This window comes from Netta rufina, assembly GCF_964035555.1.
Source record: "Netta rufina genome assembly, chromosome: 11".
Classification (NCBI taxonomy): Eukaryota; Metazoa; Chordata; class Aves; order Anseriformes; family Anatidae; genus Netta; species Netta rufina.
Genome location: NC_140134.1, coordinates 9,057,605 through 9,073,362, shown reverse-complemented (window position 1 = coordinate 9,073,362; position 15,758 = coordinate 9,057,605). Strand labels below are relative to the sequence as shown.

At 36.3% G+C, this 15,758-nt stretch overlaps 2 protein-coding genes across 3 annotated transcripts in view; one reads left to right on the top strand and one right to left on the bottom strand.

Annotated features, from left to right (window-relative positions):
• TMEM266 (transmembrane protein 266) overlaps positions 1 to 15,758 on the bottom strand; it is a 103,855-nt gene that overhangs the window by 82,124 nt on the left and 5,973 nt on the right. The window lies entirely within an intron of this gene.
• NRG4 (neuregulin 4) lies at positions 214 to 14,714 on the top strand. The gene is made up of 5 exons (XM_084293681.1): positions 214 to 281; positions 4,243 to 4,336; positions 9,481 to 9,630; positions 14,448 to 14,527; positions 14,620 to 14,714. The coding sequence occupies exons 1-5, from the start codon at positions 272 to 274 to the stop codon at positions 14,634 to 14,636; spliced, it is 351 nt and encodes a 116-aa protein (XP_084149807.1). The 5' UTR covers positions 214 to 271; the 3' UTR covers positions 14,637 to 14,714.

The following is a 15,758-nucleotide window of genomic DNA, read 5'->3' as shown; positions in this document are numbered from 1 at the left end:
TGTAGCTCTGCCCTTAGAAGTTAACTGAACTTGACGGTATACTTGAATGTTTGCCATTAACTCTGAATTAATGGAATGTACACATAATATTGCTGTCAAAGTACAAGAAATATCTTAGCAGCAACACTATAAGATGCATTCCAATAGCTGTTCCTTCAGGGGAAAAGGTCACTAGGATTAATAATGACATGCTATGTTTATGTGTTTGTTTTTAGGTGCTGTTTTGGAAGAATAGCCTCTGATCAAGATTAAAAATTGTTGTTGCAATAATATGCGAACAGGTAACGTCTTCCAGGTATTTACTTGGATATGTATACATGTATAATTAGTATTCACTGAAGTTGCATTGATTTCAACAGCTGCCACTGGGATCGTAACAACTGCTCTGTGGGACTCCCTTCACTTACTAGGCAGCAAACTAGTTCACTAGGCAGTGGAACAAACTCTCTAAGATGTTTGCTTTGATAATGCCTAACATATCACAGGTTTTAATTGATTATCACACAGTCCAAAACTGATTTGTCAGCATTTCCCACCACTCCCCCTTCCCTTGTGTTTTAGCAGACTTCAGGTTTGGGCAGTCTGTAGTATTTTATCCTCTGGACTAGGCATGACAGCTGAGGCAATGTGGATTATCAAGGGTAGTTTAGTTCTTTGAGGGTTAAGGTGGTGCTGAGCCTTTATTTGTTTTTCTTTTTAATAGACAGGATGGCCAGGTTAAAAAAAGTTTGAATGGGAACAGGCAAGATAGTTTAGGGGCAGGTTTTCATGCACGTCCTTGAAAAAAATAATTGTGCATCAATGTATTTAGAAGCTGCTTTTACCTCTGCCAGTTTTAAGTAATCAGACTAGTTTTAAAAAGAGCACTATTTTTTCATTCTTTTCCACCCCTCCACCAGTAAAAGATGACTTTTTTTGTTTAAAAAAAAGTAACTTGTCTCCTACTTCTCTTTTTAATCTCTCACATAGAAAGATATATCAAAATAGACATATCGTGTAGAACATATGTTGATAGCATTTCTGCAATCATTAATTGCAAAGGTAAAGCTTTCATATTTTTTAATTGCCCATCATCATGTGAATTGTTAAACTTCTCTATTTTGATTATACTAGTATGAATGTAGTATGCATTTAACTTTCAAAACATATAATCGGCATTTTTAGCTTAATATATTAACTTATGTCATGAAAAATTGTAACACATTCCCCAGTGTTAATGTACTTGGATTTTTCCTTGTATTGAAACCTTTCTGATTTTCCATTATATTCTTCTCCATCACCGATTTTAAATTCAAGGGGATAAACTGTTCCTTTCATACACTCCTGTCCAGAGCTGTAGCTATCAAATTTGATCCAAACTACTGTATTTCAGTAAAGTGGGCATGGAATATAATAATACCTTTTTTGTATCAAAACCCACTACTAGTAGCATCCTGAATTTTCTTTTATTCTTTTTCATAATTGTGTGCTCTACTTAATACTGCATTACTCAGGTACTTTCATTAAGTAGTAGCAAAATATTAACACAAAAGCTAGGATTAATAAAAAGCACAGTTGGTTGGCAAATGGAGCACCTGGCCCACATGGATGTAGACGCTTCTTCAAATATCACATTTCTGGTAAAATTAAGGTTACCATTTTTCCCTTAGCATTGGAAATAATGTCTAGCACTAGAAAGAAACAGCCTGTAGGGAAATTGTCTGTAGTTATAATCGAAAAGGTTTTGAAGGCCTCCTAGGCACTTTTTGTTCTCTGTCCCTCGCTTTTCATAAGACAGAGTGCCTGAGGTATTTTTCCAGAACAGAAATGCCTAGCTGGATTGCAGAGCTGGTCCTTAATACATGGATCACACTGTAACAGCAAGAGGATCTTTTTCCCCAAATGTTCGGAGACCTGAATGACTGAGGCACCTAGTTTGCTTCAATACTCTACTGCTCTGCCAGTATAAAAAAGTAAGACAGGTACATTTCTGAATAAAAATGAGGAAAAGGCATAGACCCATAAGGCAGAATTTTAAGAAAGTTAACAAGTTCTCTCAAGAACAACTTCTAAGGCTTCCCCCGAGCTGTCTGTGAAGACCTTTTTCTGTGGGGCCTACCTTCTACTATCTCGCTCCTCCATCTGGTAAAACGTCAACAACATTTGACTCCCTCAGATACTTAATGGAGTTGAGACCAGGTCAAAGTTGAGAGTTTTGCTTTTTCTCTTAGTTCTTATAATTGCATAGATATCCTGATACAGTGTTCTTGCATTCAATATCCTCTCTCTTCATTTAAGGAAGGATATGGCCTTCAATGCAGTTACACTGCCACAGAAGTTCTACTGTTACATTCAAAAAGGCTAAAATCTAATCATTTGTAGTTCTTGTTCAAAAATTTTCTTTTTTTTTTTTTTCCTGTTGCCATTTTATTCTAATTGTAGTTATACTGTTACTCATGCAAAATAATATTGTCTTTTACAGTGAACCTGCAGTAAATGATTTGCCACTAGACAAGCACAGATAGCCTCAGAGTTAAAGTAACTTTCCATTTAACTCCTAGTAATGTTGGTGAAGCACACATCTGTTATGCCACATCTTGAACCAGGGCAATCAGGTCAAACATCAACAATCTTTCCAGCCTTACATCTCTCCTCCAGCTTCCTAATTTATCTGCACACACACTAAAAGGTCTGGTTACCATTTGAATGTTAACACTTTGATAGCACCAACATGAAACTGAATTCTTGTTGATCTCTGTGATAGAACTGCCTTGGTCTTAAAATGATATATGGACATCATCCACACTCCTGTGTCAATATGACATTGTAGAAATTGAAGAATGTGTGAAAAGACAGACAGTAGGATTACTAGAGATGGCCCAGTACCTACCAGGGTGCGTGATGTGTTTGTTGCACAGGGTAAGGGATAGATAAGCTTTTCTACTACTCTGAAAGGTCAGATTTATTCTACGCACAAAGCCATGGAAGCTGCCTTTAAGGAAGAATGTCTTATGACCACACTTTCTCCTTTTTCCTGCAAGAGTAAAGAGGAACCAAAACTATTTGTTTTCTGAGAAACAAATAAGAAAATTAAAATCTCAACTCCTTGTCAACAACGCTGTATTTTGTATAGAGCATGTCTTCCATGCATAAGTAGTGACACAGCAGAATTCTGATTTTCAGAACTTCTGGGAGAAATAACAGCAAAAACAACACCTGAAGTGTGAGGTAACACATGATTCTCAGGCTTGTGATGTCAGAAGACTGTTCTATTTTACTTTTGATTGAGATATTGTGGTTTCATAAGACTGAAAGTATAAATATATACACATATATATAAAATGAGTTAATGAAACATTAAATATATGCAGTCCAACTTCCAAATTTAGACTGCTGTCAACACGAATGTAATTGCAGTCAGCTATTCCATTTATCATATAGTGGGCAATTGCTTCTATAAGTGCCAGCATCAGTGTCCTGGACATTTCATTAGAATGCCTAGTTATGTTTAAAACATAACTTAGGCTTCTTGCATGAACTGCATTAAAAAATAAATAAATAAATAAATAAATTTTGAGATTTGTGGAAATTGCATTGTAACAGTCTTCTATGTATGTGACACTTCACAGGCTAGGTACTTTATTATGATGAGAAAAACTGGTAGTGTCCAACTGCTATGATTCAGTTCTTAATACAGCCTGAAGAAGCTTTAAAATGCCCTGGGCCACAGCTGGGAATATTCTGGGATTATCTGTACTGACTCTGATCCTCTCATAGAAACTAGTTAAGCTCAAAATTGTTTATGCCAATGTAACAGGACAAACTGGACTTCGTATTATATGTATCCCTTTATTTTGTATGGTTTGTGGTCACAAAAGGCAAATGAGGTAATGGAAAATACAAAAGTTCCTGTTCCTACAAGATAAACTTTTAAAATTTATTCATAATCTTAGTGTTCTCTATCTGATACAGTGACCTTTTTTTTTGTGATCTTTTTGTGATCTTTTTGCATGTAATTACATAAAACAATTTTTCAAGATGGATAATGACATACACTGCTAGCCTGGAAGGCAAGACTAATTCCATATTTGTTCCTAGTGTAGTGATAGCATGTTTTTTTTGTTGTTGTTCTAGTTTGTTTTTATTAAAATGAAGCTGTCCTCCTCACTCCCCCCCCCAAAAAAAAAAAAAAAAAGTATAATTATTGATAAAAATCCAGAAATCTCCATTTTTCACTGTGTTTATTTTGGTCTTATTTTGAAGATCATGAAGAACTCTGTGGCACCAGTTATGGATCTTTTTGTCTAAATGGAGGAATTTGTTATATGATTCCTACTGTATCCAGTCCATTCTGCAGGTTAGTGATGCCAAAACTTGTGTTTTTAAATATTGGACAGTAGCTATCTCAAAACTTTCTCCATTTTGCTCCTTTAAGAACGTATTGTTAAACCATTACATGAAAGAAAATACCTGTTACCTTGGCTATCCCAAATTCAGTAATTCATGCTCAGATTACTTACCTAGCCCACACAGAAATGACAGTGAAGAAAAACAGTCATGTACTTGGGATATACTTGTTTGATGGTTGCAACAGTACTCAGTTATGTATGCATTCAGAATGATATCTATATTTAGGGCCATGTTTCCTCCCCTCATTACAATATAGAAAGGAACAAAACACCCTTTGCCTAATGGAGAATAAGCTGTAGGAAAGGCATTCAGAATGGCAAAGTACCTTGCCAGCTTTTCTTCCAGATGAATTATATTGCAAAAATTCTGATAACATAAAAATGGCCTGACCTGAACAAAAGGAGGAGGCATGCAAAAAGGAATATAATCTTTTAAGGGAGAAAAAAACAACACAACACGTAACTCAAGCCTTACTGTGTTCTCTGAATCTCACTGCAACACTTGAAGGGCAGTATTTACAGTGACAGACCACTTGCTAAAGAAACATCTAGACAGCGCATACAGATGCTTCTTGGGCCATTAGTTTAAAGGTCCATTTTTCCCTTTGGAGCCCAGGTTGCACGCTGGAAAAAGAAACATTTCCTGCTTTTGCATGTATATTTGTTTCCTGTGTAAATACAGCCCTCTCTCTCTCTTTTTTTTTTTTTTTTTTTTTTAAACAAAGACATAAGACGATGCTAAATTTAATTTTAGTTTGTCATGGTTCTGTATTTACTAATTCTTAGCTATTGTTTATCAAGATAAATTATGGTTAATTTAATGAATTTACATAACATAATAATAGACATTCAGACACCTACTGTATATACTTCAGGATACTACCTATTTTCCTCCCTATGGCAGCATCCACTCCATCTCCAATCATAAGCTGTAACTAACAATAATAGGGTGAAGCAGACAAAGGAAACAGTCTTTTCTAAGGTGTCTAATTCAAATATTACTTTCTTTTGTTTTATATGGGACAATTCAATCTAAACCAAAAAAAAAAACCTCAGGTACGTAAACTCATCTAGTAGGTGAGAAAATAATTTTGTGGTAAATGTTCATTTAAAAATATATACAGAATATCACTGTCATATAATAAATCAGATCCAGAAATAATGATAAAGCACAAGCGTGCTGCATTGTAATGATTTATTCTAGCTGATAAACCTCAGACTTCTGTGATGTAAAATAAATACTATGTGCACACAAAGTAATGCATTTCATGCATGTTGATATATACATGTGTTTTTTGTTTTTTTTTTTCTCAAGAAGGAATCCCTTATTATTGACATTAAAATAATAAAATGAAAAAAAGTAGACTAAGCAGCATCGGTGATAAGATTTCAAAGCATCCACTCTCAACTGTTGCTGGACTACATAACAAAAAAGGTCTATCTGATGAAGTAACATGTATTCAGAAAAACTCAATCTTCAGGAGCACAAGTCGGTCAGCATAGACAACTTTACTTTAAAAGAGCTCCAAATGAAGGAATTTGTAATTCAGGTACTAGAAGATTTTATAATCTGCTGAAGCACAAAAAGTACCATTATAAGAGCATTTCTGTTATACTCAGGCAATCCTATAGCATTTAAATTATCAAGTATTTTTCCTCTGTATCTAATGGTTGATTATGAAGTTATATGGGTTTAAATAGAACGCTTCTATTTAAGTATGTCCTCATTCTAAGCATGTTCCTTAATCAGTCAGAGGAGGCTAATTATAGATGAGAAAGGTTTTGTTTACACACAGATATCTTAGTAATCAGCAGTGATGTGAATAGAAACAACAGAAAAAAATGCATTGCTATTCAGCAGAATGCAGAAAAATATTTGGCATTCTGGATCTTCAAGACTGGCATCATCACAGTTGTTCAAAGTTTCTATGATACAGATTTCTTGCAGAAAACCTAAAGCTTCCAAGTGCTCTCAAATGATTACTTCCCACCAACACAACAACTGAATCAGAAATTTAGAACCAAAGGCTGCATCACTGTGAAGCACTGATTAGAAAGGGGAAATGCCCCCTGATTAGAAGGGGGAAATGCAATAAGAATGTACTAGCAAAATGTAAAAGTATCTTAAAACACATTTGCCTTGGCATGCTATTTATTTAGACAAATGTGTTGTGCTCAACATAGTCCACATTACCTGATGCAATGTCATTGGAAGTAATTCCACAACATAAGTGGGAAAATTGCATCATTCTTTAGAAACATGTATTTCGTAGCATGCTCAAATTAAGAGCCACTGTTTACTTTTGGACATTTCATTTATTTACACTATTAAGAAATTGATATATATACATAGAAGATATTTATTAAAATTAAACATCAGTTGACCCTCCCCCACCAGTGCAACAAAGCAGCTTTTAAATACAGCTGATGTATGTTAAAACATGAAGTTGCTCAGCTGCCATCTTCATTTGTTCCTTTTCTAGCACTGAGTTAATGACCTTAGCAGCAAAAGGCACACCTGTCACCATATACAAGATAAGCTTCAAACCTGGGAATGCTCAATTGTACTACAGAAACAAACAGGCAGCAAAAGAGAGAAGGCTGTAAAAGCAGCCGCCTCAGGTGTATCATCAAACACGGGGCTGAAAGATGTTTGCCTCAGCACCTGATATGCAGCTGTCCCAGAATCATTAATTAACACAGTGCAGAATTAAGATTTCATTGCCTGAGGTGAAGTTCTGATATTTCCATGTGCTTACTTGAAAGATGGCTGAGAGTCATCTTTTTTATTTCAGACAAGATACAGGTTGTGGGCTGCTTTTTCTATGTTTGTTTTTTGTTCTCTCCCTCCCTCTTTATAATCAACATTTTCCAGAGTAGAACACAGAACATGCTTTAAGATGTATGCTCGGCACTTTACAAACCATGAGGGTATTTTAAGACCTCCTATAGAAACTGATGCAATGCTGTCGTGTTCCTTTGCTTATTTTGGGCATAGTACTGCCTTAAACATCTGGTTCTGCTTTCTATTTCATACAATGTGGCTAAAATCTCAACAACCTTTTAGCTGCACTGGCATTGCATTTCCAATTTTTTTAATGTATGTTAAATGTGGCTTCCATGGACTGTTCATGACAGGTCAGTCTACCTTATCACAACAGTTCTCTAACTGTGACATTTTAACCCTAATCCTACCTATGCAGCTCTCTTTAGCTAGAAGGACCATCTTTTCTTCCTCCTGCTTCATTTTATACTCATTCTCTAGAACTTTTCTACAATCCTTCATTTGATGCCAAAGCCTATTTATTTTTTTATTCCTGTATCATTTTAGCCTTGCATTATTCTCCAGATGTCATTGGTATTCAAAAATACTTGTATGAATATTACATTCCATTTTCTATTCCTGTTATTCTATTCAGCTCTACAAAGCGTTTCTCTCACTTGCTAGAGAACAATGCCCCACTCAAACTACATTTCTATTCTTAAAGCATTCTACAGTACAGGAATAGGCTACTGAAGTGCCACTACACTTACAGTAAGTATCTGGAATATTATCTCAAGCAATCAGGGCAGCCTGCCTATCTTTCCTCCTCCCAGCACTCAAATGTAGTAACTCTGAATAGTCTCACGTTGTCCTTATTAAATGGAGACTGTTTGATCAGCAGCACAGCTTTAATACACGATAAGGATACCTGTTCCCATCCTGGCCCATATCACTCTCCCAGTGATCTGTGCAAATCTTCCATTTTATTTTCAAAAGCAAATAATTAAAAGAAATGGTAGTAATTCTTTGTGCAATACTTTAGACCAGTAGTACTGAAAGAGTAGTCCATAAGCTACAGGAAACTGGTGCTGGGAGCCATACCAGGCACGCATGGTGGTATACTGACAGTAATATGTTTGTTAGATTTAAATAAGCTAAACTGTTTCTCCCCCTTTCACCTTTTAATCCCTCATCTAAAGTTATACCTTGCCACTGCCAATGGAGAACACTAAACACGTTAAGGAGTTCAGCCCACTTTCCTCAGCTAGAGCCCCAAATTGCTTATGGCACAGATTATTACGACGTCAGTGCCAGAAATAGCAAGAAGGAGCAAGATCTTCAGTAATTCAAATAGAAAGGAGCAAATATACATACAAGAAAAATACATACAGAATGTAGTTGTTGAACTAAGTGCTTTCCATTTTCTGTGATGCAATAAATTCCAAGAAAATTTTGTGGAATAAGTGCAAAAAATAAGACAAATAAAGAAAATTTTAGCTTCAGTTTCAGCTAGCTCATTCCAGCTTTTCAGAAGCATCGTTCCCTAGAATGCTTCGCTTGACTACCTGTATATGCAAACGAGTCCTGTCTGAAGGAAGTATAAGCATCCAAGGTGTTTCTCTGCACTGTGTGCAATACTTAGTAAAGCAGTGGGAATTTTTGCTGCTTCTGCAGCTCCTGATGTATTTTGAATCGTCTTTGGAAAAAATTTTCAGAAGCTCAATATGTAAAATAAACATAGTAGGGAAATCCTTTAGGTAGTTCTCTCAACGAATGAGAGGGTCATTCCCCAATCATGTAACATTTCCCTGTATAAGTTATTTTACTTCATAAGCTACCTTTGCTAGTCAAGTGTCTTAGATGCACTTTGCCTCAATGAATGCTCATTTCATTTATGCAGCTGACAGTACCAGCTCATTAGCAAAGAGCAATAAAAAGTTACACCAAAATAAAAAAGCATGACTACTGCGTGCAAGGTAAGAACCAATGGGATGACAGAGTTAACATTGAAAAGGTGGATTTAATTCAGTTTGCCTGTGAAGGCAAACTTAAATACAAAATATATTGCTCATCCAATGAATGTATAACAAAAGATATAGTTTAACATTTTAACATATAAAAGCAGTGCGAGTCAGAATACAAACTTAATACCCAACATGCCCAATTACCTATATTCCAAAAATAAGAAGCAAGTGGAAATTCTATAAGAAAGTGTGCTCTGAAACTAATATAAATCTCTCCCTACTCCTACACCACTTAAGACCAAAAGCAGCCATTAGATTTCACAAACAAGATATGCTCTAATCTGTATAAAATTTGGTTTTCCAGGTGTATTGAGAACTACACAGGAGCCCGTTGTGAAGAAGTTCTGCTGCCCAGCATCAAGTCTCAAACAAAGGGTGACCTGTTTGCAGTTCTCTTGGCTTCACTACTTCTGCTCGGAGTTCTTTTAATTGGAACATTCTACTTCCTTTGCAGGTAAAAGTGCTTCAGAGTGTTGAAGCTATTTAATCAAGTAGAAATTTCTTCTGGTAATCATGTACTAATTATTTGAATATAAAAGTATGTAATGCATTATCCATAAGGTTTGTGTGGTTATTCAGCATAATTAATGTGGATGTCTCAACTTGTTGCCTGTGGTATTCCTTCTAAATGACTTTTCTAAGCTATTACTTCTAGTTGCTTTGTAAAAAGAAAAAAAAACACCACCAACAAAAAACCACAACACATCTAGTAAACTAGTTTCTGATAGATTTTACAGTATACCTAGAGTTATTACTTTCAAATATTGGTCAACCCTTACGTTCTCCAAAGATTTAGAAGTAGAAGCAAATTACCGAAGTGACTAGAAACTGTTTCACTGCATTGAGTTGGCAGCCAAACTAACTGATGCCTTTACAGCTCCTACTTTAATGAGGAAAGTTGTAAGTAAAGAATCAAAATCAAGAACCATCCCAGACAGATATTCATTAACTAACAGAAATTTAGAACACATCAGAGGGCTAACACATCTACCCAGGATCAATCACGCTGAACTAGCATGAAGAGGTCAGTGCTATACACAGCAAGTGCCACAGGTTCTATTTTTGTAGCATTAGGACTACTAGGTGTATTAGGATTCCCAATGAAAACACGTAAAGAGTTAGTAGGATTAAATAACCCATCTATTTGATGCTGTAACGCTAAATACATACATGTATATCAGTAGACTTGCACCAAACCCAAACAAACTTACCCTCTGCATCTGAGTAGACAACTTCATCTCCTATTTCCTCCCTTGTCTTTAGGGTACCGTGCCTTTTGCAAGAGCTTACTTTCCCTTATGCTGTGAACATGTATTGATGAGATAACTTGCTAACCCCTGTAATTATTAGCGATCATTCGCTTTTTCTGTTGCTGCTCTTCTGCATTTCTCCTTAGCTATGATATCCTAAGGTTTTTGCAATTCTATTCTTTGCTCTTAAATAATCATATTACCAAATCAACCTCTCTGATCCATGCCTTTCAGGGAAGAGCCAGTCTACTTTCACTTCAGCTACTGTCACAGAAACCCACCAGGTGCCTGTTTTTCCCATAGCTGAGGACATTGAGAAGAGATTTCAGAGTATTTGACAAACAAAATTCATATTAAATAAAGTTTTTGTAGAGGATACTCCTTACCTTAGTCACTTTAATTAAATTAATCCTGTCTTATCAGCAGTGCAGCCACAGATTAGTAGTTAGCAAGAGTATTTGCAGATTACTATAAAGTTACCAAAACAGAATACGGTTTTAAGTAACTTAGAAAAATTCATGCAAGTCTCATAACTTTTTGTTTCTTTAGAAGCAAATCTTGTCTTCGAAAAGAGGAAAAAAGGCTTCAGAGAGCAGAGAATTCAAAGACTAATCCATTCAGGAAACCCTTTTGTCTTGTATACAGTAAGGTATACAAGTAAGGTATACCTTCAATAACGTGAAGGCTGGAGACAGCCTACTGAGTTTTACAGACGAAGAGCCTTGCATAATAGAGTACACAAGCTTAAAAGTACAGCAATTGCAGGCCTACACAAGTCCTCTCTTACACAGTTTTAAGGTGAGCCTCAAACACCATTTACTTAGAGGAGATCAATTTACTCAGTCCTTATTTAACTGGCAGAACAGGTAGAGTCTCTTTAAAACAGAAACAAGGTCAGCAACTCAATCTTGACACAGTTGCCCTTAAATCTAGCTTACATACCAGGTTAACTTAGGAAATCTCATAAAAATCACAATTAATTTCTTTAAAGTACAGAACATTACTGTCTAAAAACTGACTTATCTCACCTTGAACACTCCAGAAGGCGGGTGTAACACAACCATCATATACTAGGGAACTCTTCTATAAAAGAAACACTTCACATCCAGAAGTCCTTATTTCTTGACTGATGTAACCAATGTATCAGAGGAGTCTTACCTAGCTACTTTAATTTATTCTCCTGTCCTTAGATGTACAAACAAGGATAATTGCTAGCAGCTGTCATTAATATGTTTTGTTTTGCCCTACCAGCTGTATCATAACATATTAGAAGACAGTGGGACCAGGGCCTGTAAGGGTTAGCTGAAAGTTTGTGTTGTCATTGACTTTGTCCTCTTTGACAGGATATATTGCATCTAAGTTTTAGAGAAATATATTATGCTATCAGGTTTCCACTACTACACTTTGTTAGCAAATATGCTTGATCCAAAAGAAGAAAGCAGAGTTTCTTCCCCCATATTGTGTGTAAGTAAGCATTTCTGTGGCACTTTAAGCAGAGGATTCTAGTGTGTTTTTAGTACGTAATGTGATCTGGGAGAATGCAGAAGAGGAGACATTAATTGCAACTTATTATAGAGAAAACTGATTCCCTACAATTATACATCAGCTCTTTTAGGAAATCAATGCTGTATTATTTTGTCACTGTAATCACTTGCATCTTCCCTCCTTTCCAAGTTTTCTTCCTCTCAGGCTGCTTGTGGCAGATTTCAGAACCAGGCATGTGTGCGTCCATTTAATGCTCCCCACAAACAAATTCATGCAGCATACAAGGACAGGAGAAAGGACAGCGTTACTCTGCTCATAAAACTCATATGTAATGGTGAAAGTAGCCTGTAAAAGAGAAGGGCTGCATAGGAAAAGCTCAGGGTGAACGTTAGGAAACAACTCTCCTTTTATATTTAGCTGATTCGTCGCATTTTTATCAAAGATTTACTTTTTTCAATCTGCTGCTAGGCTGATTTCATGCTGTATTTGATTATATACAAGGATTCCTCACAATGATATAGTTTAAGAAATCAAACCTACAAGGATAAGGCAAAGGAGAGAGAAACAAAGACAATGAAGAAACAGTATTTGAAATGGCTGGAGGGTGAGAATGATGGAAAATAGAGTGAAATAACAATAGGGGAATTAAAGTCTGAGTGAAAGGAACAGCAGAGAATGTAGGGAAGGAAGAGGGAATTCAGGAGTGCTGAAGGACTGCTGATGAAAAAACCAGCTTATAACTGGGAAGTATAAACAGTTGTCTAGATTAAACCTCCTACTGTTGCTGAAACTTGCTGAAGGAATGGCTACTTTAGAACTCTCTCTGAGTTTCAGATAAATAGGATATAATTATTTAGGTAGTAATGAGTTGGTTTACTTTCCTCTTATGAAAAATTATGAAGAATCTTTAACAGTTACAAAGAAAAGACTATGTTTTTATGCCTCATCAAAAACGAGTCTCGTAGAACAGTTTTATATCACCATAAGAACAGTGCTGTCCACACCCAAAAGTAATGTGGAAACCAGTTCAGCACTTTAGCTTCCTATTTATTTCCAGGACTGTTCTGTTTCATGGGCAATAAATGTCAATTCTCTGTCAAAGAGGGAATCCCAATCTTTAAAGAGCATGCTCACTTCTGCTTGCTGCATTCCTCTCGAAGCTCAGCACGTTGCTATGTCCAGCTATTGGATAAGGACATCTGGACACATATGAGGACACAATAGATAAGGCTGTGCAAAGCCCCATACAACCTGACTTTGAACACTTCTAGGAAGGGGACATCATGCCAACAACTGTATTTTTAGCAAAGACTGCAAATGTAAAATATATCCATATATATATACACACACACACACATACACTTTTAAAATCAGAACTGGTGTTATAAGAGTGATTTTCTATTTAATAATAATTAAAAAAAAGTCTTGGAGTATGGGTGCAGTGCCTCTTTAGGTGCAGTATAACCTGTGAGCAGATGGAAGTACATGATCCAGTACATGGAAGTAGATCAAGCTGCTCTCAAACACACACAGCACCCTGCCTGTAAACAGCACTGATAAAGTCTACAGTTGTCCTCTGAGGAAAACAGGAAAGTATTCAGAATCCCTGCTATTACATTGTTACTGAAGGAACAAATGGTATGTTTTACTACAAGCAGTTTAGGTGTCAGTAGAGGCCCACCTGGCCTTCCTACTCCAGAAACATACTGTACAAGGCTTACCGGAAGACAATTTAGAAAGCTGATTAGCACAGATTTCACATAACACAGTTTTTTTTTTTTTAAATCATAGTGCAGAGTGCCACGCACACAGCTCAGAGGGGTAGAGAAAACCCAAGGGAAAACTAAACTAAATCTGCAATTTATTGCTATACTTTATTGTAAGTCATATTGAAATGCCAAATAAACTGTATGATAAGCTTATATTGATGAATGGGAACTCAGCCAGCCAAAACAACAGGGTCTAGGCATAAAGCCATTTGAGCTATCCAAGACAACAGATTTTGTGGAGGAGTTATACCACCACAGGACACAAGCTGGACAGAAAAGAGAATAGCTCATGACTTTTCTCAAGACCGCATATGTCTAATTACTATTAAAAGGAAGAAGGAAAGAAACAAGAGATGATTTCTATCTAAAGGATCTGCTTCTCCTCAGGAAAGCATGGAAAATATCGCACTATTGACATTTCACTTCCAAATGCTAAGAGAGTTACTGATAAATTAAATAATTTTGTGGTATCTACTCATTGTTTAATAAAGACCTGAGAAATCAGACTGGAACAGGAACATTAACTTCAGGAGAGAAGCTGTCTAGTTCCAAGTGCTGTTCCTGCCTCTGATCTCTGTTGTTCTCCCTCAAATACATGCTTCTCAGCAATGATGAGTATTAGTTCGACAGTAATTGCAGAAGACCTGTGTTACTCTCCCCTGGTAGAAGGTTCATTTAATTAGCGCCTTCTTTGAGAACTTCTTTTTGTTCTCTGTGTTGTTTGATTTATTCATCCCTGATGTCTCTTTTTTGTTTCTTATGGTCAGGAAAGCATCCATTCCCAGAACAAGTTCATCAGAGTGCGGTGCCAACCTGGTTGATACTACAAGCAGCAATGGCTGCAACAGTGAGTACACTCAAAATGAAATAATTGGACTCTGTGACAAAATCTGGGGAGGAAGCTTTCATTAGTGAAACTCATGTTTTTTTGTTTTTCAGAAATAATAACAGAGTAAAGCATTAGCATGGAAGAATGGTGAGAAAACGACGTGCAGAGCAACCATAAAAGTTGTAGTGGTTGAAATGGTAAGGGGGTTAAGTAAAGAAAGTAGGCTGTAGGAGCAGTCCTACTTTGTGTTAGAGAAAACTGCGATTAATACATAAACTGTTGCATTTAATAGAGTTTTATGTTTTTTAAAGGTGTATCAAATTATACAGAAATCACTATAACCTATGTTTGGATTTTGTGAGATACTGTTTTCAATGATGAACAGATAAAAGCATGACATAATTTTGTTTCTTACTGCATGAGAAGTATGAAATCTTTCTTCACTACATAGAGAATGTGAGACAATCAGGATTTTTTAGCACGAGGTAACACCATGAACTTTGTATTTGTGAAGTATGTCAAGGATTTGGCTTGTTTCAGAATACTCTTACCAGATGTAGGAAAAAAGAAGTACCTTTCTTCAGCTTTTTTTTTTAATTATTATTAATAGTAAGACAAGAGGGTGAGATACCACTGCTATTGTATTGGTCAGCTTTCTGGCACAAGATTTTAATTCAAATTAAAAGAAAATACTAAGAGAAGAGATTGGTAATGGTTAGAAGTAGCCTACTGGGTAGAGTATTTACCCTTTGCTTGGTATATGTCCCTAAAACTAAGCAAGGTACCTTCCTTGCTGGTTTTATTTTTGTCTTGCCGCCTTCTAAAATTCTCACTACTGATCTAAATCTTACTTTAGGTTTACAGTTGATATTTCAGACAGTAGAAGTCAGGAATTGTATTCATCAGGTCCATTCCTGAAACAATACATTATCTAGACAGGTGTGTTGGCTGGACAAGCACTTCCCTCTCTAAGGATCCCTTTGTTTTACTCACATAACCATTTGCTGATCACACCAATATATATATCGCTATCTGGTTCCTTACAGGATTCCCTTACTCTGGCAAAGAGAGGTCAAATGACATGGCATGGTCTTTCTCTCTTTCTGCCTTGATGACACAAAGAGACCGGATGGGTGGTCAGCGGCACAGAAATTGTGAATTGAACAATTTTATTTTCAACTCATTTCTATCACTGGAGGTTGCAACTAGGAAAAAATGCACCTATTTCCATAATGGCACATTACCTAGC

Bases quoted from the DNA above. Each gene is read 5' to 3' on its own strand.
- NRG4 (XM_084293681.1), top strand. The intron at 4,337-9,480 runs GTTAGTGATGCC...TTGGTTTTCCAG, and splicing joins GTATCCAGTCCATTCTGCAG to GTGTATTGAGAACTACACAG. The intron at 9,631-14,447 runs GTAAAAGTGCTT...TCTTATGGTCAG, and splicing joins ACATTCTACTTCCTTTGCAG to GAAAGCATCCATTCCCAGAA.